At 52.2% G+C, this 25131-nt stretch overlaps 12 protein-coding genes across 12 annotated transcripts; 6 read left to right on the top strand and 6 right to left on the bottom strand.

Moving 5' to 3' along the window:
- The first annotated feature begins 614 nt into the window (after positions 1–614).
- On the top strand, positions 615–3246 carry BO97DRAFT_404876 (Hsp70 family protein). The gene is made up of 9 exons (XM_025695055.1): positions 615–1456; positions 1509–1553; positions 1611–1680; positions 1736–1994; positions 2045–2150; positions 2206–2312; positions 2365–2563; positions 2620–2755; positions 2819–3246. The coding sequence occupies exons 1-9, from the start codon at positions 770–772 to the stop codon at positions 3022–3024; spliced, it is 1815 nt and encodes a 604-aa protein (XP_025552517.1). The 5' UTR covers positions 615–769; the 3' UTR covers positions 3025–3246.
- A 265-nt stretch (positions 3247–3511) lies between these two features.
- On the top strand, positions 3512–6185 carry BO97DRAFT_37850 (Zn(II)2Cys6 transcription factor). Its single transcript, XM_025693115.1, has 7 exons — positions 3512–3643; positions 3721–3752; positions 3802–3910; positions 3967–4184; positions 4237–4325; positions 4376–4983; positions 5036–6185. Exons 1-7 carry the CDS (start codon positions 3558–3560, stop codon positions 6078–6080), a joined length of 2187 nt encoding a protein of 728 aa, XP_025552516.1. The 5' UTR covers positions 3512–3557; the 3' UTR covers positions 6081–6185.
- A 488-nt stretch (positions 6186–6673) lies between these two features.
- BO97DRAFT_404874 (HNH endonuclease signature motif containing protein) lies at positions 6674–8224 on the bottom strand. The gene is made up of 2 exons (XM_025695054.1): positions 7753–8224; positions 6674–7691 (listed from the first exon to the last, which is right to left on the bottom strand). The coding sequence occupies exons 1-2, from the start codon at positions 8093–8095 to the stop codon at positions 6691–6693; spliced, it is 1344 nt and encodes a 447-aa protein (XP_025552515.1). The 5' UTR covers positions 8096–8224; the 3' UTR covers positions 6674–6690.
- Positions 8225–8383: 159 nt separating this feature from the next.
- On the bottom strand, positions 8384–10169 carry BO97DRAFT_37843 (flavodoxin reductases (ferredoxin-NADPH reductases) family 1). Its single transcript, XM_025693109.1, has one exon. The coding sequence runs from the start codon at positions 9873–9875 to the stop codon at positions 8592–8594; it is 1284 nt and encodes a 427-aa protein (XP_025552514.1). The 5' UTR covers positions 9876–10169; the 3' UTR covers positions 8384–8591.
- A 757-nt stretch (positions 10170–10926) lies between these two features.
- BO97DRAFT_442403 (uncharacterized protein) lies at positions 10927–11531 on the top strand. Its single transcript, XM_025698255.1, has 2 exons — positions 10927–11180; positions 11243–11531. Exons 1-2 carry the CDS (start codon positions 11070–11072, stop codon positions 11390–11392), a joined length of 261 nt encoding a protein of 86 aa, XP_025552513.1. The 5' UTR covers positions 10927–11069; the 3' UTR covers positions 11393–11531.
- A 226-nt stretch (positions 11532–11757) lies between these two features.
- Positions 11758–13477, bottom strand: BO97DRAFT_450012 (MFS general substrate transporter; the record flags this gene model as incomplete). The annotated part of the gene is made up of 3 exons (XM_025698897.1): positions 11758–12258; positions 12324–13015; positions 13435–13477. The coding sequence occupies 3 exons, from the start codon at positions 13475–13477 to the stop codon at positions 11758–11760; spliced, it is 1236 nt and encodes a 411-aa protein (XP_025552512.1).
- A 584-nt stretch (positions 13478–14061) lies between these two features.
- BO97DRAFT_423564 (uncharacterized protein) lies at positions 14062–15200 on the top strand (the record flags this gene model as incomplete). Its single annotated transcript, XM_025696895.1, has 5 exons — positions 14062–14151; positions 14287–14601; positions 14637–14731; positions 14792–14900; positions 14946–15200. 5 exons carry the CDS (start codon positions 14062–14064, stop codon positions 15198–15200), a joined length of 864 nt encoding a protein of 287 aa, XP_025552511.1.
- A 109-nt stretch (positions 15201–15309) lies between these two features.
- Positions 15310–16478, bottom strand: BO97DRAFT_450010 (uncharacterized protein; the record flags this gene model as incomplete). The annotated part of the gene is made up of 2 exons (XM_025698896.1): positions 15310–16344; positions 16403–16478. 2 exons carry the CDS (start codon positions 16476–16478, stop codon positions 15383–15385), a joined length of 1038 nt encoding a protein of 345 aa, XP_025552510.1. The 3' UTR covers positions 15310–15382.
- A 2119-nt stretch (positions 16479–18597) lies between these two features.
- Positions 18598–20127, top strand: BO97DRAFT_450001 (exo-arabinanase abnx-penicillium chrysogenum; the record flags this gene model as incomplete). The annotated part of the gene is made up of 4 exons (XM_025698895.1): positions 18598–19157; positions 19225–19341; positions 19409–19457; positions 19546–20127. The coding sequence occupies 4 exons, from the start codon at positions 18598–18600 to the stop codon at positions 19975–19977; spliced, it is 1158 nt and encodes a 385-aa protein (XP_025552509.1). The 3' UTR covers positions 19978–20127.
- Positions 20128–20244: 117 nt separating this feature from the next.
- BO97DRAFT_433641 (GNAT family N-acetyltransferase) lies at positions 20245–20919 on the bottom strand (the record flags this gene model as incomplete). The annotated part of the gene is made up of 2 exons (XM_025697611.1): positions 20245–20603; positions 20673–20919. 2 exons carry the CDS (start codon positions 20917–20919, stop codon positions 20245–20247), a joined length of 606 nt encoding a protein of 201 aa, XP_025552508.1.
- Positions 20920–22377: 1458 nt separating this feature from the next.
- BO97DRAFT_37755 (uncharacterized protein) lies at positions 22378–23371 on the top strand. The gene is made up of 3 exons (XM_025693065.1): positions 22378–23163; positions 23216–23282; positions 23344–23371. The coding sequence occupies exons 1-2, from the start codon at positions 22691–22693 to the stop codon at positions 23262–23264; spliced, it is 522 nt and encodes a 173-aa protein (XP_025552507.1). The 5' UTR covers positions 22378–22690; the 3' UTR covers positions 23265–23282; positions 23344–23371.
- Positions 23372–23476: 105 nt separating this feature from the next.
- BO97DRAFT_388453 (prolyl hydroxylase family protein) lies at positions 23477–25061 on the bottom strand (the record flags this gene model as incomplete). Its single annotated transcript, XM_025693657.1, has 2 exons — positions 24704–25061; positions 23477–24648 (listed from the first exon to the last, which is right to left on the bottom strand). The coding sequence occupies exons 1-2, from the start codon at positions 25008–25010 to the stop codon at positions 23477–23479; spliced, it is 1479 nt and encodes a 492-aa protein (XP_025552506.1). The 5' UTR covers positions 25011–25061.
- Positions 25062–25131: the final 70 nt, after the last annotated feature.

Raw genomic sequence — 25131 nt, 5'->3', positions numbered from 1 at the left:
GGTTTTTCGATCTGGTGTCACCTCAGTCTGCGGCTGCGTTCGCTCATTCTTCGAGAGAGGTGACCATAATAATAGCGATTCGGGTTCGCTCTCTGGAAAGTACTTTAGATATTGTTAAGTTAGTCTCTACATAGTTCCTGAATAAGGAACTTTGAATACAAACCCTCTTGAGTCCACGAAGTACTCCAGCCATTGCGATCGGTGGTTCTGACGAGACGATGCTGATGACTTCCTTGTATGAGCAGCTCTTCGAGCGACGAATGGACCTGGGTGTTTGTACTCTTGTGGATAACCTGGTCACGAAGTAGAAGCCGGCCTCGTCTTGGAGATAATGCCTGTTTTTCTCGATCAGTAAAGAAGTGGGAACAAAGTTGAAAGCCCTCAGAGAGTGGAGGTAATGAGAAGAGGTGGGTAAACAAAAGAGTCTGGCATAGCGTGTTACCCCGCCAGTGACATGAAGATACGGTAGAGCGAAACGCTCCTCATTCACTTATACTTCACTTCCCATAGACTCTTTTCGGAATTGACCTCTCCGCTATCACACCACCATTGCGAAGATTAGAGAAGCTCTGTTCATATCCCAAACTCTTACATTCCTCTTCCTAAGTCACCAGATAGTTTTCTACTCTCAATCCTTCTTCTTCTCCCCTCAACCTTAAAACGGACGATAGCGGTTGATTTCCTCCAGCTTCTTGCTCCACCCACCATCATCATCCCTTACATCTACGCGACTCCACATTGTATCACCTGCTCATCATAGACATCGAATATGTCAACACCGGCAGCTCCTCCTGATCTGGGCACTAACACTGCCGACCGCAAGATTATTGTGGGCATCGATTATGGCACCACCTTCACCGGGGCTAGCTATGTAAGTTCTCGAGGGACAACACTGAATGATATCACAGTCATCAACACATGGCCGGGAAATGCGCGAAGTATCGACACAGTAGTCAAAACACCATCTCGAATTGCGTACGCGTCCGAAAACGATAAGGCCGCGAGGGATCTTTGGGGTTACCAGGTCGCACCTGGCATGAAAGCATACTCCTGGACAAAGCTACTGTTGGACAAAAACATGCCTTTGACAGAATACGACGACGTGGCTCTCGAGAAGGATCTTCAAGCTGGTATCCTGAATCTGCCAGCCGGTAAGACAGCGGTCGATGTTGCTGCAGACTATCTGAATCATATCTACCAACACATCAAGTATACCCTTGCCCGTCATATAACGCAGGTAGATCTGGATATCACCCCACTGGAGTACTGGTTTACTGTACCGGCGATATGGTCGGATCAAGCCAAGGATGCTACTCAAAGTGCCGCTCGAAGAGCAGGATTTTGGTCCAGCGTGGCCAGGCCCCACGATCGATTGTATTTCATCACCGAGCCTGAAGCGGCGGCAGTTACAGCCCTGAAAAAGTATACCAGTGAGAGCATCGGAGGCTCCGTTAAAGTCAGCACGTTTCCGTCCTTTATCCGATGATTTTCTTTCTAATTGCCGGCAGGTTGGCGATGGTGTGCTCATCTGTGACTGTGGCGGAGGGACTGTTGTAAGACGACGCGCAACGCCAGGTTTAGTGATCAATTATGTCTAACTTTCCATGCAGGATATTACCACCTACGTTGTCAACAAGGTAGCCCCAGTCCTGAAGTTCGAGGAACTGTTGACAGGCATTGGTTCGACTCTCTCAATGTCATTGCTGAATGTGCTTGTCGCTGATCCGTGATGCAGGGGGCAAGTGCGGGTCTACTGCGATTGATCGTAATTTCTACAAGCTCATGTTGCACCGGTTCGGATCCGCGTTCCAAGATTTGCCCGCGTCTGCGAAAGGCCCCGGTAGCAACTTCATGAACAGATTTGAGATTATCAAGAGAGACTTTGGGACATCCTGCGATTTCGATGTGTTCGAGTTGCCTCTGAACATGATTCCGCCTAGCGGGGTTAGTTCCAAGGATTTCGATGCAGACGAACGTCTGGTAAAGATTACCAGGTATGAAATATGCTTCTCTCAACTCCGGTGGAATGCTCAACCTAGTCTAGTGATGACTTGCGTACTGTGTTTGATCCGGTCGTCGATCAGATCATCAAACTCGTCCAGCGGCAGATCAATGATGCTCGCAAACTCGGTGATCAAGGGAAAATCAACGTACGCATCGCCCCCGAACCGCCCTTTTCAAAGCTTGTGACTAAGTCAAGGTTAGAGGATCATCCTGGTCGGCGGGTTTGGCGACTCCGAATACCTGCGTCAGCGTGTTCTTCGAACATTTGAAACTAGCAGCAACATCACCATCACCATACCAACCAACCCGTTCGTGTTTATGATTGATTCTTCCAATTGTCATCAGACTAAGCATATCTAGGCAAGCGGCAATTGTCCAAGGTGCTGCTCTTCGCGGCTTGGAGGGCATCAGATCTACCACCAAGCGGTGCCGTCGCCATTATGGCTTTGACTGGAGCCATGAATTCCGTGAAGGGTACGATGATGACAGAAACGCCTATACCGATCCTTTTAATGGCACGAAGAGAATCGGGGGTATTGTGAGGTGGATGATCGCTAAGGTATGATTCGCAGCCACGGTGATTGTCCTCACGTGCATCTCTGATATACTCATCAGGGTGAGAAGCATGCCGAGGATTACAAGCAAACCACATGCGTTGCCCAACCCCATCGATATTGTAACTCCCTGAAGAAACGCAACGCCCTTTGGGCTAGTGATCGAACAGATGCACCCGAACGAATGGACGACGACGGTAGGTTCCCCTTGTTGACACAAATGTGTTCGGACCTGACCATGTTATCTTGTAATTTGAAAGGCGTTTACAAGGTTGGAAGTATTATTGTCGACTTCGCCCAAGTTGATCTCGCTCTCTTTCCCGTCAAGACTCGAGAAGGTCGCAAGGTCTACCGCCTTGAATACAACATCAGAGTTACATTCGGCGCGCAGGACGGCTTGCTAAAATTCGAAGCGACTTGCCAGGGGAAGACAATCGGCCGAACAAGCATCGATTACGGGACCTAGCATCTCGCCTACTTGGTGCGAGCGTTGTCATGTCATACCTAGTAAATCGGCGCCCGTTCCAGATGGTGATTTTTGGTGTATTTTTTGTAGTCATTTCAACTCACAGCAAGGGATCTTGGTCTCCCGGTGCTCACTGGTGCTGTTAGCTAGGCAAAAACTTCTTGGGAAACCAGGATCATCGCCAGCCGCATGATATGGTAGAATAAGGAATACGATCGCAGCTTAGAATTTGACTATGTCTTCTCTTGTGAGTTTTTGACTCATTGTATCTGCAGGGTAGAAAGCCTATCCCCAATCCAGTCAACCATTTTTAGTCGAGTAATGGATTTAGAAACGGATGTGGTCGCTGTCTATGGACTCGTCAGGCTTGAAGGCAGCGTTGTAGCCTGAGGCAGACGTGCTGCATACAGAGCAAACAACGGCGTCGCTCACTCCGCCGATGCAAATGAGATGAGCCGCACTTCAACATTCACTCTCCCCGTCATTCGAGCGAGCGAACGCCAACACTTTACATGTCTCTGTCTTAAGCAAATATGCCTGAGCCGGGGCTACCACGGCGAGTGGGTCGCCAAAAGCGACCGCCAGTGCCGGAATCCGCACGCAAAAGAGCAGCTAAAGCGTAGGAACGCCCCTCTTTGCAGCATCGTCGGCTACCGGCTGGACGCTGGACGCTAACTCATTGCCGGTCATTGACAGCTGTGTTCCTTGTCGCTATCACAAAGAGAAATGTACGTCCCACCTTTTCATCTTTCCGTTGGGTTATTGACACAGTCGCAGGCGGGGGAGGTGTGCCATGTGCTCGCTGCCGTCAGTATAACCGCGCATGTCGGTTCGAAATCACCGCACCGCAGCCCGTCAGCAGACAGACTGGCAACCATGCTACGGGGTATGATCTCCGGTGTGTACTGCCTTTATTAGAGCGGACTGACATTAAAACTATAGACTTGGCTCGTCCTCGCATGCTCAAGACAGAGAAGCCGTTATGCTGAGGATAATCAGACACTTCATGGGCGATGTAGCTTCGGACACCTCAAGTCTGCGGAGTATCGCCGACGGTCTCGAGAAAAGAAGCCCGGACCATGATGGTCAAGTATTGACTGGCATCACGGGCCCAGAACCAGAGAGCTACTCTCTGGAGCCACTATCTAGCAGTACCATGCGTAAGGCTCAGCAGCATAAATGCTTAAGCGACCATTGACACCTGGCTGGCAGACTACTATGGCGAGTTGTCCCATTGGAATTTTTCACAAACGCTCCGCCGCAGATTGCGAAGTCTGGGAAGTGGGACGGATCAGAACTATGCAAGCCCATCCACTCACGCTGTTCAGAGCTCGTACTGACTGTGATGTAGGGTGCAGATACAGTCCGTGGCACACATCGTGCCACCGGTCTCCAATCATCGACGTCCGTGGTCTCTTCTGCCATGGCTTACTTTCCGCCCAGGGACATTGCCGACTTCCTCACAGAGACGTTTCTTCAATATGCTCAAACCAACTACTTCTATTTCGACGAAAGAACTTTGAGACAGAAGATGGATCATTACTATTCCAATGAGCATGCGCTGACGATACACGACGCGGGATGGATAGGCACTCTTCTAATGACGTTTGCCATAGGAACTCAATTTGCATACATGCAGACCAAGCCAATACAGATGAGTCCTCATGTCCCCAGCGAGATTCCGGATGATCGTGTTGGGCTAGAGCTCTATCGGTTTTCCTGTCGACTGATCCCGGACCTGGTGACTGTAGCATCCGTGGAAACGGTACAGGCCTTCTTGTTACTGGGCAGCTATACATTGCCGATCGACACGGGCGGTCTGGCTTACACGTACTACGGCCTTGCCATTAAGATGGCAATCCAAAACGGGATGCATAGGGATAGTTCTCAACTGTCACTTGATTCCGATACTATTGAGTGGCGTAATCGCCTGTGGTGGTCTGCCTACTCCCTCGAAAGGTATTAGTGACGGCAAGATTCGACTTTTGGCTCGTTGCTTACCATACCACAGCCGCATCAGTATCCTGCACGGAAGACCGGTATCAATCTCACACCTCGAAGTCGACGCGCATGTTCCGACCGACCGAGCCTTGCCCCTTCCCACTGGAAGAGCTTCAAACCTGCACAACGTGAACGCAAATATCTTCCTAACTGGCCAGCTGGGTAAGGTATCCCAAACCATCATGCGGCTGCGAGGATGCCCACGGCCTCAACAAAAAGGTCACCTCCACGACTTGATGGTGATTCGATCGAGTCTCGCCAAGTGGTGGTCGTCGCTTCCGACCGAAGTTCACTGCCGCGATCTGACTCCCACTGGACCTCTTTTCCGTTGCAACGTCCACCTGGAGCTTAGCTATGACACTGTGATCATCTACATGGGCCGACCCTTTATCTTCACTCCAAAACCAGCGCATTCTGTAGCCTCGGAGCCCCACAACGAGAGTCCCATTTACACGTTAGCGACAGATTGCTTGGATGCTGCCATCCGGATCATTGAACTCTGCCAACTGCTGCACGACTCGGTCGGAATCGCCCGTGTTTCCTACACCGAATTTAGCTCCTGCCGCGCGGCGCTCCTTGCGCTTATCGCTCATAGCCTGAACACGCAGACAGACCGCATCCTCAACACTTTGTCTCAGGGCATGACTCTCATTCGCCAAATGTGCGTGGGTGTGGAATCCGCTCGATCGGATGTGGCGGCTCTTGAAGCAATGGAACATGCCCGTCAGCGGCTGCAACAACAAGGGGTTCCGTCAGAACCAGGAAACCTTGATATCGACCTGGGTTACAGCCAGTTTCAACGATGGGCACAACTATGGGAGTCTGAACCTCCTAGCGCGCAGCAACATTCGAGCACCACGGATGCCACTTTCAGCGAATTCCCGGACAGTCTGACCCCGCCTTCGTTTGATGGCTTCTTTGCTTCCTTGCCGCAGGAGGTGGACTCTTTTGCGACCATCACAGGCTCGGACCAGCTGTTCTTAGATGACAGTTGGTTAGGGGAGCCAGGTGGTCCAATCTTGCCTGCAGAGGGGGTAAACCCATTCGATATATAGTTTGGGATGCCCTGAAGTGTCGTGATATGCTCCTCTTGGTGGACTGTGACTTGTCTGCCGCGGTTGAAGCTTGAAGCATTCATGTGCCAATGCTAGTGATAGTAACCCGGGCCGAGAGGACGAATTCACCTCAGCCGGGCATGACAGCGGGCACTGAACCGGGTAAGCGTACCCGAGTGGGGGAAAGCAGACATTTGAGGGGAAATCTGCCGGGCTAACTGCTTCCGCTCCCCGCACGAAGCATCACGTATATCTATACTCCCTCTCATTCACTGTCATCGTCGACCGCATGCAAAGCAGATGTGAAGAACAAATTGTTGACAAACCAGACCATGATTCAACTATCGGACTTCCGCCTCCTCACCTTCGATGTCTATGGCACGCTGGTGGACTGGGAGACGGGAATTATGACTGCCTTCCAGCCTACCTTCGACAAGAAACCCACCGCGCAATTGTCTCGCCACGATCTCCTTACCGTCTACCATGAACTGAAACATGCGCAACAGGAACAGACTCCGGGTATGCCCTACTCCGAACTCTTGACCACGAACCGATTTCAAACTACCTAGTGCTCGCAGCTTGATTAGGCACCAACTGCGTTACTATTATCTCATGCGTCAGTCACATCTGCCTTGCTACAAGATTTCTCTGTAATTGTTGTTACAGCAGCATTCGATCCCTTCCTGGAGTATTCAACAGAAGCCGCGTCTATGGTTGCACCATTGATACAGGTACCGGGTACTGACACCGAGGATACAGTCGACTTCTCACCGAAGTCAGAGGCACAGTAGTGTCGCTGCCTTGGTCGACCTCGGTCTTCTTCTTCCTCGCTTGAGCTGTCATCGATGTACTCGTCCCCCGAACTTCGCTCATCAAATGATGATGATGATGATTCTCGTCGACGCTTTTTCGACAGTTTCCACGACCCTGAGCCCAGAATTTCTTGTTCCCAATCATTATTGTCCTCGCCACCGGCTGCCCTCTGCCTCTTTGTAGCACTCTGGCTTCTGCTCTTGCTTCGTGAACCGAATTGCAAACGGCATCCTTTGTCGCTTAAAACTTTTGGTTGCAGTCTCCCGTCTGACAGCTTCAGGTTGAGTTTACGCGAGGATCCTTGTTTTGTGAAGATACCCTTCCCGGCGAAGATTGCGAGAGCGAAACGAGCGAAGAGAAACTCTGCTGGTACCCCTATAATCGGTTGGGTCTCAATATTGTGATATCGTTCCTGCAATTCGGTTGTTGCCTGGCTGTTCAGAATATGCACTACCCATTTCTCTTCCTTTGGTACGATCGCAAACTTGTGACTATCCCAAAGAAAATGCAGGTCTCTCCTCAGCAGTATAGCATTGTCGGCACAGTTGGTATCTAGACTGCTATCGGGTCTCAGGGTACGCATGTACATCATGTTCTGCCGCCACCATTCCTCCTGCGTTACAGGGATAACGTGGGCCACCTCATTTGGCAAGGTAGAGCATGAGATACGACAAGTCTGGTCGCGTTCATGAACCCGGTCAGTGGTAGTGGGGTTGATTGGCGCATTTTGCCAGTAATCAGGTAGGGTGGGCGGAAACACAAAGTGCTCGAAGGATGGGGTCACAGCATAATCGGTATCTGAAGTATTAGGATTAGTCAAATAAGAAAGGCTTCACTCTCCGCTGCATAAGCGACAAACCTTCATCAATACGAAAGTAGTAAGTGGGATTCATCAGGATCTCATCCATGCCAAGAGTAATTCTAGGACCATGTCGACTCGTAGAGAGATATCCGTCCCAGTGACAATTGGCGAGGATCGCACAAGCAATTCGGGCGGTTCCATGATGAATACCTCCAGAATCGAAAGCAGGGAGAATAAGTAAAAGGTTCTCGGTATCAGGATAGGCTGGATGCAGAAATTGAATCTGTTGGAGAGCGGGTCCTGCTGCGCGATAGTGCTGCACTTTGGGTCTGATATCTAGCCGCGGTTTGGAGGTACCATGACACATGCCAGGCTGCTCCTGTGATTGTGCTGAGCTCATTTCATGGAACCTCAGAATATTCCCAGCGGAGGATGAAAGTACAGTAAAGACTAAGGACTGAAAATGGAATAATGGATTTGCTAACTGATAACACTGCTGATAGTAAGATCTGCGGTAATAGAGAAGAACAGGAGCGAGATTAAGGAGGAGAAGGAAAAGCGATGCGAATACCTAGAAGGCAACTGCCTCCCTAATAGGGAAGGCACCTCTCAGTTCCCACCGCCACCGCACGGTGCGGGTCCACTTAATTCCGATCATTCCGATCTCCGACGTAAGGGGTAAGGCGGAGTACATTGCGATCCAATCATCTCTACCGGAAATTCCTATGTCAGTGTCAACGCTACGTGTAGGAAATTGCACCAGTGATGTGTTCCGCATCCCGGACCACCGACCTCAATCCTTCCGAGGACCACTAGATAGCTTAGTCCTTATAGTAACACAAACACCATGCAATGCAAGCTAAGGGACATCACCATACACCACTCCCCAAGCAACCTCAAGTGGGAGACCCAAAGACCTCCATATGGATGCGACCCAGATCAACGCCCAGACGCTGCAGATCCTGACTCTGCGCTTTCATGAACGGCGACGGGCCACAGATGTAGTAATCCGCGTCCGGCAAGACAACCTGGTCCTGAATCTTGGCGACATCCACCCGGCCCGCATAATCATAATCCACGCCCTGCCGATCATCCGCGGTGGTCTGCTCATAGAAGATCGCCCGCGAGACCTGGGGATTCTCCCTCTGGATCTGAGCCAGCGTGTCCTTCATCGCATGCACGCGACTGTTGCGCGCGGCATGCACGAAAACCACGCGCCGGGCCTTAGAGGCAGCCGTGATAGCCTTCAGCATCGACATCATCGGCGTTAGCCCCACGCCGCCGCTCAACAGGACCACGGGTGTCGAGCGGTTGACATCCAGCACGAAATCACCAAACGGCATGCTAACCTCCAGCTCCGCGCCGACGGGAAGCGACTCGTGCAGCACGTTAGAGATGCGGCCGGCGGGTCGCGCACCGGCCGCGAACTCCTTCTTCACGGAGACCTGGAAGTACTTCCGGTTGGGCACATCGGATAGACTGTACTGCCGCGGCTGGTAGACGCCGAGCTCGGGGACGAAGCAGCGCACGCTCACGAACTGGCCCGGCTGGTAAGCCGGTAAAGCGCCCTGGTCGATCGGCGTCAGGTGGAAGGAGATGATCTCGTCGCTTTCGTAGATTTTGTTCGCGATGCGAAATTTGCGCCACCCTTTCCAGCCCCCCGGCGTTGCGAGCGCTTGTTGGTAGAGGTTGTCTTCGAAGTTGCTGAAGATCTCGGCTAGCTGCTGGTAGGCCGCCGTCCAGGCGTCGCGCACCGGCTCTGTCACTGCATCTCCTAGGACTTGCTGGATCGATTCCAGGAGGTACTTGCCCACGATCGTGTACTGGTCTGCTGTCACGCCGAGGCTGGCGTGCTTGTGCCCGATGCGAGATACCGCGGTCGCCAGGGCCTCCGGGTGCTCGATGTTGCTGGCGTACGCCCACACGGCGTGGGCCAGGGCGGCGGGCTGCTCCCCGGTTGCTTGGTGGGCGGTGTTGAAAATGTTCTTCAGTTCCGGGTGCTGGTCGAGCATGTTCCGGTAGAAGAGCGTTGTGATCTCGACGCCATGCTTTTCCAGCGCCGGGATAGTGGATTTTACAATTTCAATTTGTTGGTTGGTTAGTTGGGCGCGAGCTGTGCGGGTGGTTGTGAACGCTCGGCGTAGAATGGCCGATGGGAGACTTAATCTACGCCAAATCATAGTGAATTATGAAACTCTTCCCAGGGGTGATGAGGGATAAAGATGCTGGGGTTCACCAGTGGGCAATCGAGCCCTGCATTGAGCTTCATATTGCTGAGACAGTGTAACAGAGTGATGGTGTCAATAGCTTTGCCACAATCACCGTGCATGGCATTGGCGGGAGGACGAGCCGTGGTTCGACCCTTAATGAGCGCTTCTGGTGTTCTCGCCCACTTCAACTTAGATAATCTCTGCTACAGCGGGAGGAAATCACTATTAGTAGTTTTCTGTGGGTTTCACAGTATATATCTGGATTATAAACTTGATGCAGTATACAAGGCGTGATTTGAAAAATTAAATTATGCACAGAACGAATCCGATATAAATTTGTAATGGTAAAGTTGTGGAGCGGATTGCCAAGAACTATCCAAACAAGACGCAGACGACATAACTACCAAATCTGCTTCTCTTCGGAGCAGAACGAGAATTCTGCACGGTCCCAGAGGGTGGCTAATTGCATAATGTGGCATATTTGGCTACATTATGACCTCCCAACCAGTACCGGAGCATGCTTGGCACAAAAAGACAAAGGACTACGCAGAGGATTGAAGACCAAGAGGGTGATTGCAAGGGATCGGAAGAGAAGGGAATCCGGGAAGGACCTTCGGAACTCGAAAGGGGCAATGTCATCGATGATGGTCGATATGATCATAGACAGTGGACTTCAGGGGCGAAACCTGTCTGAGTAGGGGCTGGACTGTAGGCCCTTTTTGGCCGAAGAAGCCCGAAGGAGGGAGCGGAGCACTTTTTCACTACCCCAGGATCAACAATTGACCCTACTTCATACGAGTAAATCTCGCCTCCACATGTCGCCATGACGTGGGACGATTTACATGCAACATCGATGGCATTGGCGGGGGACAATCAATTACCGAATGCGCGGTCATCGAGACCTGCTGGTTATCTCTCGATCGGCGATCGGCGATCGGCCAATCAGCATCCGCCACTGTGAGTCTCAGGTCTTACAGCATGGTGAACGCTTGATGACGATGTTCAACAGCAACAATGCCCACGAAAGGGTATATAAGGACGTTTTGACCTGCCTTGATCTGATTCCTATTCAATCAACAAGAAAACATTATAGAGGCTCACTGTTCACCTTGCAAAACGAATTTTACAAACAACATTCAATCAATCAATCTATCTTCAGCAAAAATGCAGAACGAATACGGTCAGGGAACATCCCACGCCACTGGCGGCTCTAAGGTCCCCCAGGGTGTGCAAGATAGAGCCCCTCAGGGTCTTGAGGAATCCTTGCCCAACAAGGTATGTTACCACATAAAGGGCATACATTCACATCCGTACACAACACTAACATACGCCCCCAGCTTCACGACACTGGCTCCGGAACTGGTCGTCAGACCCACGCTCTCAACGAGGGCGAGGAGTCTATTGTTCCCAAGGGCCTCCAAAAGGCCGTGCCTGAGAAGCTCGAACGCATGTTGCCTAACAAGATCCACAACACCGGCGACGAATAAACGAATGATGATCCGATTTATATGACCTAGGAATGGTTGGATATGAAGCATGCTTTTTATATATTAGTTGATTGGATTAATGATAACATTGATGACTTGTTTTAATTCTTATTCAAGTGATGGTCAATTTACATTAGGGATATTACACTATTATGTGGTTGCTCCACCATGAGAACATCATGTCGCCGCGCAAAGCCCCGTTCACGTATGGGCATTATACAAACGTAATAAGTTAGATAAATCAATGGTGGCCTGCGTGAATCAAACTGAAAAGTCTAATATAAATCTGCCTTCATGGTCCTGCAGTAGCCTTTATGGTACTGCAGTATCATATCAAATTCCCTTAATGCTTATTGCTCTGCAACTTAGCATCGGCGCCTCAGGCTTGCTATTCGAGCTGCGACTAGGAGACTGCCTCCTAAAAGCAGACAAGAACCCCCCCAGATTTGCGCACCTAAGTAGCTACCGTTGCATATTTGAATCAATTTACCTGCTAAAGGTGGCCCCGTGAGACACGGTATACTGATAATGGTAAATACCATGCCAATTCTGGTACCACTTTTAGCCAGGTCTTTTGTCAGACTGGCCAACGTTGACGGAAATAAGCCTTGTATACCCGCGCCAAAGAATCCAAAAAATATGACCCAAACTATTTCATGCGCCAAAGAAAGCACGAGGAGCCACATATAGAGACAAATAGCAGCAAAGAATATAATAGGAATGAGGACTGTTATCGCACTAGAGCAGCGATCTGCGAGTAAGGCTGGGATGATGCGACCCGGAATCCCAATAGCATTGACAATAAGAAGAAGATTGTACGAGGAAGCCTCTGATACATGCAGCTTATCGAGAGCATATGAACGTACCTAAGAGCATAATGTCAGCACGAAACAGCCATATGATAAAGCATGACAATACCGGAGAAACATACATAGTAATACGCAAAATAAGTTGCCCAAAGAGTAAAGAACATGCTGATTGTAAAAAGCAAATAAGGTAACTCCTTGAAAGCTGCTAGCTCAATAAGCTGCCTACTTTTGAGGGGTAACTGTCGCGCCTTAACAATAGACAGTACTACCGCTACATTCAGCAGCACGACGAAACCCATAATGCGGATTGTCCAGGGAAAACCAAGGCGAGGTAGCAATTGCTCTGCAATTATAGGGAATACAATTCCTCCCGTTGCTGCACCACTTGCAGCTGTCGATATAGCAATGGTACGCTTGGTCGCGAAATAAGTTGAAATCAATGCAATTGTGGGGCAAAATGTAAGGCCGTTGCCGAAGCCTTGACAGATACCCTGTGCCAGAAACAGCTGCCAGTAGCTTGTGCAGATACTGGTAGTAAATATAGCCAGCAACTGTAGTAAGCATCCAGTCCACAGAATAGGTTGGTAGTAACCAGTGTCGAAGGCGCGCCCCGAAACCGCTCCGATCAGGAAAATCAGGAAGACTTGAGTGCTACCGATCCAGGAAATGGTAGAGGCGGGAAGGTTTAGCGATGAAGCATAGTAACTCTGAAATATCCCAAAACTATTGGCATAGCCCCAGGCATTAAAGACGACGAGATGACCAGCTAGAACCTGTAGCCAGGCTGTAAGACCGCCATCTGGTGGCGGTTCATCTGAGAAAAGAGCGTGGGGTACAGGTAGGGCAGCCTGCTCAACACAGGATATGGATCTCATCGCGGCAGCGGTTGTTCGTCCCGTGTCTAAAGAATCAAAGATAACTCTTTCCAACTCCACGCTTGGTTCTGAACCTGTCAACTTAATTTAGAACTCAGAAAAGTCTGATAAAAGAAGAGAAGAGCCTCAGTCCTTGTAGCTATAGAAAATCAAATAGTTTTGTCCAATTATCAACATAACACCCAAGTCAACTGCAAAAATAACTGAAAGAAAAGTGGGATTCGGGTTGACCCTGTATCTTGCGGGATTTGCTTGATTGCGACCATGACACGTTCTGCTTTCAATCCAAGTAACACTTATGCAGCCACTATCCCAACCCCGCTACACACGAATGTGACTGAGAGGTTATTTGGAATACCTGCCACGTCATCCCACATTGCTCTGCCAGAACTGTAAATCATCGGTGATTAGAGAATTACAGGGAATGTATATGAGAATTAAGCATTGATATATTGTAACCACAGAAGCACATTCTATGATATAGTGATAATCTCCCTATCCGAATTCCCCCAATTTCCTACTTTCAAGGTTCTTCTCTAGTATCCAAACACATCATCAGACAACTACTTCTTTAAAGCAACCAGCTTCATATCATAACCTAATCCGCGCTAATATTTCAGCACTTGATCATGGATTTCAACAAGCACACCTTTCTTCAGTCTCAACACACCCTGGTGGAAGCTATTAAAGCTCGAAAGGACGGCCCTGTACTACCTTCCCTCGCGGCTCTGAAACATGCCACTGGAACATTTCCTGCTACATTGCCCTGCGCAGGCCATGGCCTATACGCCACAGCAAGACATCTTATCGAGGATATTTTGCCAGTTCTTTCTTGCTCAGTCTCTCTCCCCGCTACTACAGATTTATCACTGGAGGCTATACACCTGCTGCCCTCTTGGCGGACAATCTTGTACCTGCTCTGGATCAGAATGTCCAAGTCCACCTACTTCAAGAGACATTAGCCACAGACATTGAGATGAGAGCTATGGATATGCTTAAGGAGCTTATCGGCCTAGAGACTTTGTGGAAGGGGACTTTCACATCGAGGTCATCTGTGAGTAGCCTTATGGCTATTGTATGTGGCAGGGAGTATGTGCTTTTCAAGAGAGGCTCGGCGAACCAGGGAGAAATAGGGCTTTTGATGCATCTATCCTTGCTGGCATCAAAGGCTTTTAACTAGTCACAAGGTACTCTCTATCTATCATCAAAGCCGCAAAACTGCTTGGTATGGGATGCAAGTTCATCAAGCAGGTTGAACATCCTCCGCAGCGTCACGCAGCGGTCCGATGCGCACACGATCGATGACTGGCCCTTAGACCTCCCAAGCACTGCATCCACGATCGCGTTCGCAGAGCGCGTAAAAACTGAGATCAATCGCCTGAATGTTTTGGTCGAGAATGCCGGCATGCATTCGCCCGACTGGACACTGTGCGGGAACCACGAGCAGGCCGTGAAGATTAATGTGCTGAAAACCTTCCTGCTGGCACTGATGCTTCTTTCAAAGCTCCGCGAGACTAGAACTGTGGTTGGAGAAGCCCGAGCGCATTTGGTGATTGTTAGTTCGAGGCGCATCGCATGACTGTGTTTCCCGAAGTCAATGCCACGGATCTTTATGCGCGGTTGAAGGAGAAGGAGCGGTTCAGACAGCAGCCTAGGTGGTTCTTTGGCATTCTTTGAGGTACGTGGAAGGGTGTATCTCATGATGATGGAGATAGGTATCGCGCGACGGGGTTGATTGGAGTGCTGTTTACGCGCGAACTTGTGCTGCGGCTCGAGGCTAAGCGAATGGACACGCCTGGTGCGCCTCCGGTGGTTACCAACATGGTGAACCCTGGTTTCTGTGTCTCGGACATTGTCTGAATCAGTGAGGCGCCGCCGTTGATTGTCCGGGCTGTTCAGCGCACGCTCATGCGGACGGCTGAAGTGAGTGGGAGAACGTTGGTGCTTGCAGCCTCAGCTCCGGAGAGTTCCCATGGCGAGTTTCAGAGTGATGGGGCGAACCAGGACGTTGAGCGTTGGATCTATACTGAGACTGGGAAGAGGGCACAGAAGAAGGTCTTCGAGCAGACGTTGAGTATTGTGGAAGAGCGACGGCCGGGTATCTCTCATGAGGCTGGGCTCTGAGCACCTCGCCATTCATGCATTTCTCTTTGCTATGCTATGAGCGGAGAGTTGTCTTATATCAACTTCGTTCATGATTATAGAGTGCAGAAAACTGGCAAACGAATCTTGCATCCCAGTCTGAAACCTTCCACAGCCGATCTAACTCCTGAAATCCGAGAAAAACGCCTAACGAGAAGAACACATCAAGGATACGTCCTCCCCTCCTCACACACGCTCTTGAACACATCCTCGGTATGCTGCACCACTTTCTCAACAGCACCCTCGGCTCTCGTCCGGTCAATCTTCTTATTCTGCGGAAAAGGCTCACCATCCCAACTCAGCCAGTAAGACCCACTCCCTTTAAAACCATCACTCCCAGCCACAGCATCTCCACCCTGCCCCTCCTGCCCCTCCTCCCGCGGAGGATACCTATTACTAGTCGCCGCAAACAAATGCCTCTCACCACTCTCAGAAAGAGGCACCAAAAACGGCCTCAACGCCGTCCCCAGCAGGGCCTTCAACACCCCCGCGCCCGGCAAATCCCGCATCAACCCCGTATCAACCCCAGAAGGATAAGCATGCACAAACGCCGTCCTGGGGAACCGACCCGCCAGACCCTCGAGGAAGAAATTTCCCATCAAGCTCGCATGATGCCCGCACCGCTTCAAACTAAACGTCTCCTTAAGACTCAGATCCTCGTAATCCAACTTCCCGGCCCCGCCCGCCCGCACCGCCACATGCGGATCCAGCACCGAGACCACCCGCGAGAGCCGCACCTCACCCTCTGCACGCGAAGCAGCTGCAGTAAGCAAGGGCATAAGCCGGTCGATGAAGCGCATCCGCGCGTAGTAGTGCAGCGCGAACTTGCGGTCCAGGCCCTCCGCTGTCTCGTCCCGCCCGCGCATAGTCATGTACCCTGGTGTCATGAAGAGGAGGTTGAGGTGTTTTTCCCGGGTGGTAATCTCTGCGCATACGCGGTCCACGTTGGCGAGGAGCGAGATGTCGGTTTGGAGGAAGGTGGGTTGTGCACTGGGGTTGATGGCCTTTAGGTCTTCGATGGCGCGGGTCGCGGCTGGTTGGTTGCGGCCGATTAGGTAGATTTTGGGGGAGGTGGTGTAGCGCGCTAGGGCTTGCGCGGTTGAGAGGGAGATGCCGGATGTGCCGCCTACTTTGGGTGGGTTAGTGTGCTTTCTTGGGGTGTGGGTGTGGTGGGTTCTGCGTACCGAATACCGCGACTAGGCTGGGGCCTAGGGATTTGAGAGCTAAGTTGTGCGCTCGGATGGCTTGGAGGGTTACCATCTTTGCTTTTGACTCGGGTGTTCAATGTTTGGTGAAATGGAGGTTGAATGGACGTCGGGAGTATTCGGTCGAGGTATCCCGGGTTTGGATTTTTGGGGTGCGAGTCACACGCTTATGAAGAAGTAGATAAAAGATTATCTTCGATTATAGAGGGAGTTGGTGTGTGTCGCTCTTGAAACAAAGACTTAGGTAAAGCTCGATTCCGTATAGCTATTTAAGCTGAACAAACATATCCAAGCAAAGGGCTCTCTTTGTATTTGAATGACCGCTGGCCCAAGCTCAAGTATGGGAGCGGTGGGTCAGCACTCGGCTTTTAAGCTTATCTCCTGAACAACAACCAATCAACTCTCAATTCCGGTATGGCTGACGTTAGCCACAAGTATGGCTGACATGCGCCTTTTTTGGTTGTCTGCCACTTATTTGGGCCTTCAATGCACCTCCAAACAAATCCAATACATCGAAGAGTTTGCATTTCTCTCCAGAAATGAGTTTATTGGGAGGAAAGTGTGGCTTCTCGTGTCGGGATGCAATTCGCATGCCTTCAAGAGTATGTAATGCCTAATCACACTTTAGCGGGATGATTTTTGTTGATATGAGCTGCATGTCGCACTGGCCCTCATGGTAACGAGGTATGGGAATTATAGTGTGCTAAGAATAAATTCCGGGTCCTAAATGGTCGCCTTCGCAGAGTATCTGAATGACTTCATAGATTGGCTGGAACGAACTCAAGAAAGAAAGGAAAAGCTATGGTGAGCGCAGACTAAACACCCAAGCTGTAAATCCGTGCGTGTTACATCGCCTTTTAGCAAACATCAGGCTGCTCAGATGCCCTATCCGTCGGTTGCTGTGTGTCGAATCCAACTCACTTTGAAAGTTTATCTGCCGAAGGTGGGTTTGGCGTACGAGGTGATTCATTTGGTTGCGCATGTAGACCGTGAAGCGCGTTCGCTGATATTTTGTTGTACCATTGGGGAGGGGCCTGAGTTTGCGATAACAGAGGTCGATGAAAACATTGAGTGGCCTACCTCTGGAGGAGAGAGGGTTTGTCGCTAAAGCCACCCACACCGAAGTTTTTCCATGTCTTGTCTATCAAATGATGGGAGAGTGTAAAAATGTTTTTAGCCTTAGTTTGGGGGCCCTATGGAAAGTTTCAGTTATCTGTGAGTGAAATAATTTCTGTTTTTCTAAGACCAATGATGGGTTAGCTTTCGTATGGATCTCGTTTTTTGGTGATATAGTTTTCTTCTTGCCGCGACTTGAAAGAGTGTAGGTCTTGCGAGACTCTCGGAACATCCTGTCATAATGCATTGACCATTCGATGTTAATAGCCAAGACATAAACCTATCTTATCACGAAGGCAACAAGATTCTGTCACTTTCCATTGCTCCTTGGCATTGTCTGGTTCCACTGTTCCGGCGGTAAAGTTGAATGTAGATGATGCACAGTTCGATACATCGGTCGTTGTTACCCCCTCTATCAAGACAGACAGTCTCATTGCCATGCAAAGAACCGAGCAAGCCATCCCGCTATCAGGGATCGCCAGGGATGATACAGTAAAATGGCTGAGCTTCGTGTGCCTGACACTCGCGCTTCTCATGTAGTAATTCCGGCGCAAGATCCCAATCCAGTACCACAGCGGCTGGCGCAATCAGTCCACCAACTTAGGAGATATCCCGAGGTCAAGTCACGCCCAGAAACCATCAGCAAGTGCCAAGGCCAAGGTATTTGCGGGGTTGCTCAACCCAGCGCAAGTGTTTCTACCCTAGGTGGCGCCATCATCACTAATCACTGTACAGTTCCAAGACCGACGAGCATTGGCCCTTCTGGGCGATAATGACTTTGCAGAGCTAAAGACACGATGACGTAAAGGAAAAATTCCCCAGATCGCCGGCCATGCGCTGAAGAACCGATGTGGCAGTGCCTGCGCCTCCCGATTGACGGAAAATCTCCCGAATGGGATGACAAGCAGGAAATTAGCCCTAAAAGAACAACTCCGGCGGGATATGCACCCCGCAACTTCCTCAAATCGGGCTACTATAAATTCCCCCGCAAATGCGGAGAAGGTGAGATGAAATCGTCCATCAAGTGAGTCCGATCCATAGAACAGAATCCAGGCAAGATGAAGCTCACCGGCCTCACCTCGTTGCTATTCCCTCTTCTCTTTTCACCCTTGACGACGGCATCCCCATTGCCCAAGTCCAAGCCCAGCGCGATCACCACCTTCAGCGAGGCAGTCATCTTCGATCCGCCTGCCAACTACACTATTCCCCGCACGCTCTACGCCCGCACGCTTGAGCTTCCCTCCGGCGTCCTTCTGTCGACCTGGGAGAATTACTCCGGTGACACCGATGGCCTCGTCTACTTCCCCATCTACCGCAGCGTAGACCACGGGGCCACATGGACGGAGATCTCTCGTGTCCAGGACACGCACAACAAGATCGGACTCCGTTACCAGCCGTTCCTCTATTACCTGGACCAGAAGCTTGGAGGCTACCCTGCCGGTACCATTCTGCTCGCGGGTAACAGCATCCCCGAGGATCTGTCCACCACGGAGCTTGACCTGTACGCCTCGCGGGATAACGGTGTCACCTGGGAGTTCGTCTCCGAGATTGCCAAGGGAGGCGAGGCATTGCCGAACAACGGACTGACCCCGGTGTGGGAGCCGGTCCTCTTGGTGCAGTAAGTGCCTAAAGCGACCCCTCCAGCCCTAGGCAATGTGAGAATCAATGTACTGACGGAGCGACAGCAAGGGAAAGCTCATCTGCTACTACTCCGATCAGCGCGAGAACGCGACTTACGGCCAGAAGCTCGTTCACCAAACCACCACCGACCTGAAGAACTGGGGACCCGTCGTCGACGATGTGTACGTTCTTTGCTCAAGCCCCTTCTCGTCAAACAAACAGTACAATCCCGCTGACCTTTCATCTTAGCGTCCACCCAACCTACACCGACCGGCCCGGTATGCCCGTCCTTGCCAAGGTCAGTTTACTCTGTTCCCGTTCCCACCCAGCCAAGGCCCATGCAATAGCCCGAACCCCAGCCACTAACTATGATTCTGAATATCTAGCTCCCGAACAACCACTACATCTACATCTATGAGTACGGATCCTTCTTCAACACCTCGACCTACAGCTTCCCGCTCTACTTCCGCATCGCCAGCGACCCGGAGAAGATCGCCGCGGCCGAGGACCAGCGACTGGTCGTCTCGAGCGGCACGAAGCCCACCTCTTCGCCCTACGTGGCCTGGAGCCGTTACGGCGGCAAGCACGGCACCATCATCGCCAGCAGCGGCACCCAGAACTCGGTCTTCATCAACCGGAACCTGGGCAAGGGCGAGTGGACGGAGATCGCCACCCCCGAGAGCACCAGCTACTCCCGTGAGCTGCGCGTGCTGAGCGAGGACAAGGGTCGGTATGTGCTGATCACCGGTGGTGGTGTGCTGAACGGCGGTAGCAACCAGGTGACGACCAGCTTGGTGGATTTGAGTGCTGCGCTGTGAGGCTGTGTACATACCCCAGGGGTGGGGGTGAGAGGACGACTGGGGAGGTAGCTTGCATGTATTCGAATAGAAGCCTAGACACGTGCGCCAGGCGACAATTACAACATGAATTTACGAGTTTAGCTTTCGAGCGAGCCTTCCACCCGTGAATCCCCATCAAAACCTCCAGCACTCATCATATTCCCAACCCTACTAGCTCAGGACCAACCACCACATCAACCCACCCCACCACACCACACCCAGACACACGTACACACGTAAGAACCTTTACTCCATCCACCCCCTCAACCTAGCCCACTCCCCCTCCAACATCGAAAAATTAATAACATCATGCCACCGCCTCATATGCAACAGCGCCTCCCGCTCGCGCCCCTCCTCCACAAACCCCAAGCGCCGATACAACCGCACCGCCCGCTCATTATACGCAAATGCGTTCAGACTCACACGATGCAGCCCCGCATGCAGAAACGCCCAGTCCAAGCCCCAGTTGATCGCCTCCGCCCCGTACCCTTTCCCCCTGTACGGCTCCGCCAACGAGATCCCCAGCATCGTGTTCCGATTATGCTCGACGTTCGCGCCCCAGGTGTTGAAGAAGCCTAGGTGGCCGATTGGAATTGGTTTCGGCGCTGGGGCGGCGGATATTTGGGATTTTTGGTCAGCGTCGCTGGTGGTGGTGGTGGTGGTGGTGTCTTCGCTGGTCTGCGGGGGTGGGAGGCAGATGATCACGCCGAGGAGGCTGGATTGCAGGGCTTTGATGAATTCCTCCGCGGAGCGTTGCGGGAGTGGTCGCCTCAGGCGCGAGGTGCTGACGGCTTGGATGGTTGAGTCGTTGAGGATGGCGTGCTGGAGGAAGGCGCGGTCTTCTTCGTTGTCCTCTGGGGCGCGGTAGAGGAGGCGCGCGGAGTGGAAGGATGCGGTGGGTGGGGGTTCGTACGGGGCCATGGTTGGGTCGATTGCGTGGGATGGCGAGATTCGAGGAGTGGGTTTAGTTTGAGGGAATGAGAAATTTCTGTTCGTGGTTGATTAAAGCGGGGTGCGGGGGAGGTTGTTGGTGGTGATGAAGGACTCTTATCTGTTGGGCGGGGGTCAGGGCGTGGTTTTATATTAGTCGCACCTAGTGTCGGAGTCCCGATCGGGTCTCCGGGGCTTTGTGGGCAGATGACGGTCAGCCTTGTGGTAGAATTGACGGGATTTGGTGGTGTACCTACCCCCTGATATGCCCAGGCCTGGATGCTTGGGTGCCATTTGTAGTGATTGCCGTGGTTCTCTTCAGCGTGGCACTATGCACTCACTTTAATGTCCCTGCATGTGTCCAACGCTTCTCATCTTCAGTGTGGCGCCGGAACTGGTCGAGAGCATCTCTAGTGAACTGCTTAGTGCTGGGTAGATCTGTCTGCACGGGCGCTTATGCGTCTTTTGTGAGAGTATCGTAGAGAAGACGGTTAGACCCGGCCTGACCACGTACTGCCCTTGCATTCTTGCTTGCTCTCATAGGGAGCTGAGATTTGATATGATAAGATTTGGTAGCATTTGCGCAACCCCGCCAGTCCCTCGGCCATCGTGTTGAGCAGCTTCCTCAAGATAGTCGTATATCACCCTGTCCCTCACCACAACGGTGCCCAATCATCATTGTTGATGAAAGCAACGATTCGAACTTGATGTAGAATGCTGGTGGAACTCAATTTCGGAGCATGATCTCGGCTCAGTTGAAAAGACGGGAGCTTCACATCAGCATCAACAAGCCGAACCACCGCCGATGCGAGACCCTCACCTGAGGTGCGTATAGTTCGCGATCGACAATGACTATCAGTCCCCTATTGCAAGGGACGATCTTGCAGCTCTTGGGCCTGGTGTAGCACTGTTACCTAATCTCCCCGCCTCCGCTGTTTGCTCTTGATGGACTTGCCAAGAAGCACTGTCCGATCAGCATCCTCAATTCCCCCACGAGAGAACCCCAGATCTCCAATGGTATTTCCCACTCATTCAAACCAGATCTCATCGTTCGACGCTCGCTTCCCAGCCATTCCGTCCATAAGAGCAACAAGATCGACCAAGATACCGGCCGACGTACCCGTCTTCTCGAGCATCTCAGCAGCATGCGATCGGGCACTACCCCGCGCCTCCAGCTTGGCACAGAGCTGACGTGTCGATCCGATCGATCACCGTGCCCTTCCTTCTACTCCAGCGGGACGCAATCTAAGGGAACCCGCTAGCGACGTTGAGAAAACGCATCCTGGTGCTTGAACGGGGATGGCTTCCTCGTGGCCAATGACGCGATCGCTGCCTACATATCGCCAACGTTGCGATGCCATCCGGACACCTCGGTAGAACGAACGATTCATTCTGATTTCAACTAATCCGACTCTTTGTCGACAAAGGAATCAATCCTCACGGGTGATCTGCTGGCTTGGCTTCCTCCTAATTCACGGCTCAGGAACAGAGTTCGTGTGGCAATGTGTTTTTGTCAAGATTGTTGCCCGGGATACGACCAAGCGGGAAATGGGGGAGCAGGTCGACCTCGATCAAGAGTCTAGACTGCGTGTGGTGTCGATCCGAGATGTTCTCGCTGACTGTCACGAGCTAATGGAGTTGGCGACTTGAGCCCTGTCTGACACACAGAATGTGGCTATCTGGCTGATCCAACTTGAGTTTATTCAGGAGTGCCCTAACCGCGGTCGATCCGCCCGCCCACCGGTCGCGAGTACCCCTCGCGATGCCTCACAACAAGCCATCCATCGTACCCTGCTCGAACGCGCTGTCGATCGCAACGCCGCAGAAACATCGGTCTACGCTTAGGCAAAGAGAAAGCCCTTCCTATCGTAACGATCTCGTCCTTTGCGCGTGTGGCTTGCATGCACTGCCGCCAGCTGAGTCGCGACCAATACGATCCCTTTTATCGGGACGTAGGGCATGGAACGGGTGGGATACATGCTGGCTTGCTGAGAAAAGGAATATTATGGGTTCTGTTGCTGCCGCGGAGGGCATTTACAGTCAGGTGCCCTCTTATGGGGGGGTGCCTATTGTGGCTGGTCCGGTGGCCACAACACTAGAAGCATTACGGGGAAAGCATTTTGTCCGGTCGGAAATGAGGATACAAGGTTGTAGCAGCAGCACAGCTTATGCAGGAAGTGGGACAGGGGGAAACAGCTACGACGCCAATGTCTCGAGCTTGAGCATGCGAGTATGGTGGGAATTGTCGCAAGTCCAGCACAAAGGCATAGCTCACTAGTTTCTGTAGTAAGCTGACCGGCAGGGAACTAGTGGTCGCAGGCTGCACGGGCCGGTAGTGCGCCGGGGAATGGCAAGTGAGCGATGCCCATCGCTCCAGCTACAACTCCAGAATCAACTAACTGGCTGTTCTTCCAGGAGACATCGAACTGAAAGCGAGACCCTTCCAAGTGAGCCCCCACCCTGTGGATCGGCAGCCAGGCACTATGTTTACTCTACTTGCGCATAGGAATTTGAGACGGTCGGACGGTGGTCATGACATGCGCATCTTTCATCCTTGCGCGGGCCTAACATCGTATTCTACATCGCTTCGAATAATATACTTGGCCCCCTTCCTCACCCCGGTGCCTTCATGCAACAGGGCTCCGTTCGACTCGCCATGGGGGAACAGCGCCACGGCACCCATGACGGGCCGGACCGGGTAGGCGTTGAGCGTCCCCTCCCGCGCGGCGGGAAGGAAGAAGGTCGTCTCGCCGCCCTCGAACTCATCGTTCAGGTACAGGAGGAAGGTGTACATGGAGCTCTGCTTGTTGTCCGGAGGCGAGGCGTCGTAGACGTATTGATCGTCCGGCGTGATGCCGGATGGCGGCCACGCGCCATCGATGTGGCAACGGTACTCGGCGCCCGGCACGTAGCGGTAGACGCGGAAGCGGCGGTTGAGCCCACGCACGCGGCAGCCGTTGATGGAGGCAGGCACGTAGGGCGCAATGCGCGCCCAGAGCTTGTCATGGAAGATGGTGTCGACCACCCAGTAGAAGTTGTGAGCCAGGATACTCATGTCGCCGTCCTCGCGCAGGGGGGCATCGGGCAGAAAGCCGACGGATTCGCCGGCCGCGATGATCGATGTGCATTCGGCGGGCGTGAGGACGTCGAGCGCCAGGCCGAGGCCGGGCACGGAGGGGTGAGGGTGGTATCGAGTAGAGGGGAGGGTGGATGAGAGCGGAACGGCATCGGGCGCGGTGGTGTAGAGGATGGCGGGGTGGTGGTTGGGAGGCTTGCGCAAGGGGCCAGGGGTGGTCTCGATGATCCGGAGGGCGGACGGAGAGGAGGGGGCCGATTCGAGGATGGATTTGTCTTGGACCGAGGCGTAGACCTGAAGAGGTGGGCTTGACGGTCGGAGGTCCCAGATGGATTGGAAGGCGATGGGGGATGTCGAGAGGGCAGCTTGTGGGCTCAGGTCGATAGGGGTACTGACGCGGAGAACGGCGTCAAGGACGCTGAGGAGGTCCAGCTCTCTGACACTCCGCTCAACAGGGGCCTTGCCCTCTATACCGGGCTGCGTTGAGAGACCGCTGACAACGTCCAAATCTCTCACCCAGCGGCACAAGGCTCCAATCTTAGGTTGTTCCCCCCTAATTCTCATCTCTGCGAGCAGGACCTTGGCGTCGATGTATTTGCCATCGGCTAGGGCGCCGGTGATTCGTGCTGTCAGATTAGCACCCTCTATCCCAAATCGAGTGTCAGTGGCGATTCCGAACAAGAGACAAGATACACGAACCGGCATTATTCACGCCTGTCGTACACGCTTGACGAAAATCATATACTGCGACACGGAGATCTTTGCATGCTTTCGATTTGGTCAGATTGGGGTACTGGGTGAGGGTGATGAGCGTCTCGATGGTGATGTCGAGCTCCTCGTCGGAGACCACAGTCTGCAGATTTTTGGGTTCCAGGGTGGTGGTGGTAGTGGTGGTGGTGCTTCGGCCATCTGGCGGAGGGGTGGGAATCAAAGTGGGCTTGGAATGTTTTTGTGGCAGATCAACTTGGGCATTGCGCTTTCGCTTGGCAGATTTCGACTTGGCCATGATGAAGAAGAGATGGAGGGGTTGTAACTTGTAGACTAAGTTGTGATAAATGTGCGGCGATTGTCAGTCAGTCCGGGGATTGTGGAGATGGAAAATTGTTCTTGCCGAGAGACCCACCTTC

The sequence above is a fragment of the Aspergillus homomorphus genome (genome assembly GCF_003184865.1).
Source record: "Aspergillus homomorphus CBS 101889 unplaced genomic scaffold BO97scaffold_13, whole genome shotgun sequence".
NCBI classification, from domain to species: Eukaryota; Fungi; Ascomycota; class Eurotiomycetes; order Eurotiales; family Aspergillaceae; genus Aspergillus; species Aspergillus homomorphus.
This window is presented reverse-complemented; position numbering and strand designations above follow the sequence as displayed.

What these genes read in the sequence shown, in the direction of transcription:
- BO97DRAFT_404876 (XM_025695055.1), top strand. Translation starts at nt 770, where the DNA reads ATGTCAACACCGGCAGCTCCTCCTGATCTGGGCACTAACACTGCCGAC. An exon ending in ATCACCATACCAACCAACCC is followed by an intron (nt 2,313 to 2,364) that starts GTTCGTGTTTAT and finishes AAGCATATCTAG; the next exon opens with GCAAGCGGCAATTGTCCAAG. An exon ending in CGAACGAATGGACGACGACG is followed by an intron (nt 2,756 to 2,818) that starts GTAGGTTCCCCT and finishes GTAATTTGAAAG; the next exon opens with GCGTTTACAAGGTTGGAAGT.
- BO97DRAFT_37850 (XM_025693115.1), top strand. Translation starts at nt 3,558, where the DNA reads ATGCCTGAGCCGGGGCTACCACGGCGAGTGGGTCGCCAAAAGCGACCG. An exon ending in CGCAAAAGAGCAGCTAAAGC is followed by an intron (nt 3,644 to 3,720) that starts GTAGGAACGCCC and finishes GGTCATTGACAG; the next exon opens with CTGTGTTCCTTGTCGCTATC. An exon ending in ACTGGCAACCATGCTACGGG is followed by an intron (nt 3,911 to 3,966) that starts GTATGATCTCCG and finishes TTAAAACTATAG; the next exon opens with ACTTGGCTCGTCCTCGCATG.
- BO97DRAFT_404874 (XM_025695054.1), bottom strand. Translation starts at nt 8,095, where the DNA reads ATGAGCTCAGCACAATCACAGGAGCAGCCTGGCATGTGTCATGGTACC. An exon ending in CTACTTTCGTATTGATGAAG is followed by an intron (nt 7,692 to 7,752) that starts GTTTGTCGCTTA and finishes CTAATACTTCAG; the next exon opens with ATACCGATTATGCTGTGACC.
- BO97DRAFT_37843 (XM_025693109.1), bottom strand. Translation starts at nt 9,875, where the DNA reads ATGATTTGGCGTAGATTAAGTCTCCCATCGGCCATTCTACGCCGAGCG.
- BO97DRAFT_442403 (XM_025698255.1), top strand. Translation starts at nt 11,070, where the DNA reads ATGCAGAACGAATACGGTCAGGGAACATCCCACGCCACTGGCGGCTCT. An exon ending in AGGAATCCTTGCCCAACAAG is followed by an intron (nt 11,181 to 11,242) that starts GTATGTTACCAC and finishes ATACGCCCCCAG; the next exon opens with CTTCACGACACTGGCTCCGG.
- BO97DRAFT_37755 (XM_025693065.1), top strand. Translation starts at nt 22,691, where the DNA reads ATGCCTCACAACAAGCCATCCATCGTACCCTGCTCGAACGCGCTGTCG. An exon ending in AGCTTGAGCATGCGAGTATG is followed by an intron (nt 23,164 to 23,215) that starts GTGGGAATTGTC and finishes TAGTTTCTGTAG; the next exon opens with TAAGCTGACCGGCAGGGAAC.